This window comes from Lipotes vexillifer, unplaced genomic scaffold, assembly GCF_000442215.2.
Source record: "Lipotes vexillifer unplaced genomic scaffold, Lipotes_vexillifer_v1.1 scaffold1136, whole genome shotgun sequence".
Taxonomy (NCBI): Eukaryota; Metazoa; Chordata; class Mammalia; order Artiodactyla; family Lipotidae; genus Lipotes; species Lipotes vexillifer.
The window spans coordinates 196,791-199,980 of record NW_006769631.1 but is presented as its reverse complement, the minus strand read 5'-3'; the positions used below and the strand labels follow the sequence as shown (position 1 = coordinate 199,980).

At 63.0% G+C, this 3,190-nt stretch overlaps 1 protein-coding gene across 1 annotated transcript in view; it reads left to right on the top strand.

Annotated features, from left to right (window-relative positions):
* HHATL (hedgehog acyltransferase like) overlaps positions 1-3,190 on the top strand; it is a 9,282-nt gene continuing 6,092 nt past the window's right edge. Inside the window, exons 1-4 of the mRNA XM_007445695.1 lie at positions 1-255; positions 1,924-2,042; positions 2,435-2,502; positions 3,051-3,164. Coding sequence (XP_007445757.1) covers positions 1,937-2,042; positions 2,435-2,502; positions 3,051-3,164 — 288 coding nt within the window. The 5' untranslated portion in view covers positions 1-255; positions 1,924-1,936. The remainder of the gene's footprint in view (positions 256-1,923; positions 2,043-2,434; positions 2,503-3,050; positions 3,165-3,190) is intronic.

Genomic DNA, 3,190 nt, shown 5'->3' with positions numbered 1-3,190 from the left:
TCTGCAGCACTCAGCTCTGCTCCACTTCGCGCAGCTCCGCTCCAGAAAGGCCACCTCCTCCCTGCCCTCCTCCTCCCCCACCCCTCCTGCTGTCACCACTCACCGTTCACAGCCTCGAGGGCGTGGGGACCCCAGAGCTGGACACACCGCACCGGGGCCCCAGAGCCCAGCTGGTCGGACGGTCGCACGGTCGGACGCAGGACCCCAGAGCCCCGAGGTGGGCAGTGTGCCAGGGTCCCTCACAGCTTCCTCAAGGTCAGTGCCAGCCAGGGATGTAGCCACTACGGGGTCCTTGAGACCTGTAGAGCCCACCCCAGGCCCCTCATCGCAAACCTCAGGCCCCAAAGTGGGCTTTACGCCAGGTATACCTCAGGCGGGCAGGTCAGCGGGCAGGGGGCACTCCTCTGTCCACAGGCTGGCCCAGGTCTGGGGTCTCTCAGGAGAGGTCCCAGGCTGGGGGCCAGCCCTGGCCTTGCTCACAGAGGCCTCACAGGGGACACCCGGCACCGGCCACGGGGAGCTAAAATTGGAAAGTGGCGAGTGGGAGGCAGCTGACAAAGCTATTTCGCAGGCTCTTCGCAGTGCTCCGGTTTCAAGCTTCTGCTCCCTTAACCCGATCCTCAGGGCCTCCCTACCCCCACCTGGCCCGTGGGTAGGTGCGTCAGCCCTCAGGCCAGCGGTGCAGAAGTCAGGCCACGGCAGGCCGCTGGCAGGGGCAGGGGCAGCGGCAGCGGACGGTCTTCTCCGGTCAGAGACTGCGGGGGGCTCACTGAGAACACTCAATCCTGTCCCTGGTCCGCTGTGTGACCTTGACAGGTCCCTGCCCCTCTCTGGTCCATGAGCCCTCCGTCTGTGTAATGGGGAGAACGCCGACTGTGGCGGCCCAGGAGTGCTGGTTTCGGAACTGGTGAGGGAGATTTAGAGGATCTGGGGCGGGAGAGAGGGCCATGCCAGCCACCTCGCTCAGCCCAGCCTGAAAGGATGGCCACGGGTCAGGCCGGAGCAGGATAGAGAGGGCACAGGTGCTAGCTTAGGTCCCAGGGATGACCCAGGAGGACTCCTGGGGATGAGCTAGGCCCTGGCAGGAGGGAGTGGCCAGGCTCACCCTGAGCCCAATGCTGGCCAGCACCTTGGGCAGCGGCCAGCACACTCCCCGGTGTCTGCCTGGCCCAGCCTAGCCCCACACCCACTACCCCAGGGCACTTCGTCAAATAGCACAGCCTCCAGCCGGCACCCAGGGCCTGGATACACAGAGCACTGAGAGAGCGGGCAGGTGTGGCCACGGACACAGGCAGGAACAAGGGACGTGGCAGGCTGGGGCTCAGGGGCTGGTTGGTGTAATGGGGGTCAATGAGGAGCTATAGGCTGAATGAGAGGGATGGAGGTTTGGTGCTGGGGTGGGGCCTGGGGAGGTCACGGGAAGTAAAGGCAGCTCAGGAGGGTATGGAATCAGAGAAAGCGGCCCGGAGGAGGGGTGGATTTGTCAGGAGTTGAGAGAGACTTACTGAGGGGAGTGGGAACCCTGGGGGCCAGAAATATGATTGAGGTGATGCGGAGGGAGTTTCTCCACAAGAAAGTCATCTGACACCTTGGAGGAGCAGTTTGAGCAGAGGGTGGGGACCCGTCCACCTGAAAGGTATGGAGGAGTGAATGAAGGTGTAGAAGGCAGGCTGAGAGCGAAGACAATGCTTTCAAGAGCCTTCAGTGGGAAGGGGGAGGGGGCCGAGAGTAGCGGCTAGGATGGGGCCCCAAATGGCAGGGGGCCTGGGAGGAGGGGGAGATGGGCGGGGAGAATGATGGCATGAGATGCCCAAGGGGCTGTCTGTCTTCAGAATGGGGACCCCATCACCTCAGTGGGGACCATGAACTGGGCTAGGTGGGGCCGGGGGGCAGCAGTGCCCTCACCCAATCTGTCTCCCTCAGCCCCATCCAGGCTATGGGCATCAAGACAGCCTTGCCCGCAGCAGAGCTGGGCCTGTACTCCCTGGTGCTGAGCGGGGCCCTAGCCTATGCTGGCCGGGGCCTCTTTGAGGCTTCACAAGGTAACAGCTGGGCCCCGGGACAGAGGGGTGGGACCGTTCTTCCGCTGGGGGTCTCAGGGCTCCACCCAGCAAGGCCAGAAACCTAGAGGCTCCAGACTCAAGGGCAGTCGCTAGGCCTTGGGGCTAGGGGGTTGAGTCAGATGCAGCCACAGGGAGACTCCTGTGCAGAAGCGCTGACAGAGACCCGGGCAGAGCCAGAGAAAGAGAGAGAGAGAGTGTGTCTCAGACACTCAGGGATACAGAGACCTGGCCCCAGACACACAGTGAGACCCAGAGAGAAGCGGAGGCAGAGAGAGATCCAGACCCTCTCCCCTCCCCCCCAGGGTGGCATCAGCCTTGCTGTAGAGGCAGCTGTGGGCGTGAAGCACCCTGAGACCAGACTCTGTTCTCAGGTGGGGCCCACAGGAAAGCCTTCCGGGAGTCTGTGCGACCTGGCTGGGAGTACATTGGCCGGAAGATGGTAGGTCCCCCGCAGCGCAGGGTCCCTGACCGGGGTCTCTGATCCCTGGCCCATCTCTCCTGTCCCAAACCCTTCCCCGCTCTCCCCCGTTCCCAATGGTCCCACATAACAGAGGGCTCGCAATGGGGAAGGTCTCTGGCTTGAATTTTCAGCATCTCCAGTTTCTCCACTGGCCCCTCCTCTGTCCTCCTGGGGCCAAATCAAGCCTGCCTCAGACCCTGCTCATTTAGGAAACAAACCGAGACGGGCTTCCGCAGGGCCTCCAGCACCATCCTCCCCAGGAACAACGCAGTAATGGTGGAATGTCAGGCAATGTGCTGGACAGAGGGGGAGCTTGGAGCAGCAGGGCAGCCCACACGGTGCCCCTCATTCCTCTCTACCTACCTTCCTGGTACTTCCCTCAGAGGGGAAGGCAGGGACCTCAGCCGTTGCTCTCCTCTAATGCACAAGAAGATTCTGGGGGCAGGGAAGGGGTTGAGACGCTGACCAGCCCAAGTGCCAGCGCACTCTGCCCCCGCCCCACCTTAACCTGCCTGGGCCTGCCCCAGGACGTGGCTGACTTCGAGTGGGTGATGTGGTTCACCTCCTTCCGCAACGCCATCTTCTTTGCTCTCTCCGGACACGTGCTGTTTGCTAAACTCTGCACTATGGTTGCCCCCCAGGTGAGCTGGACCTGAGCCCCCCCCCC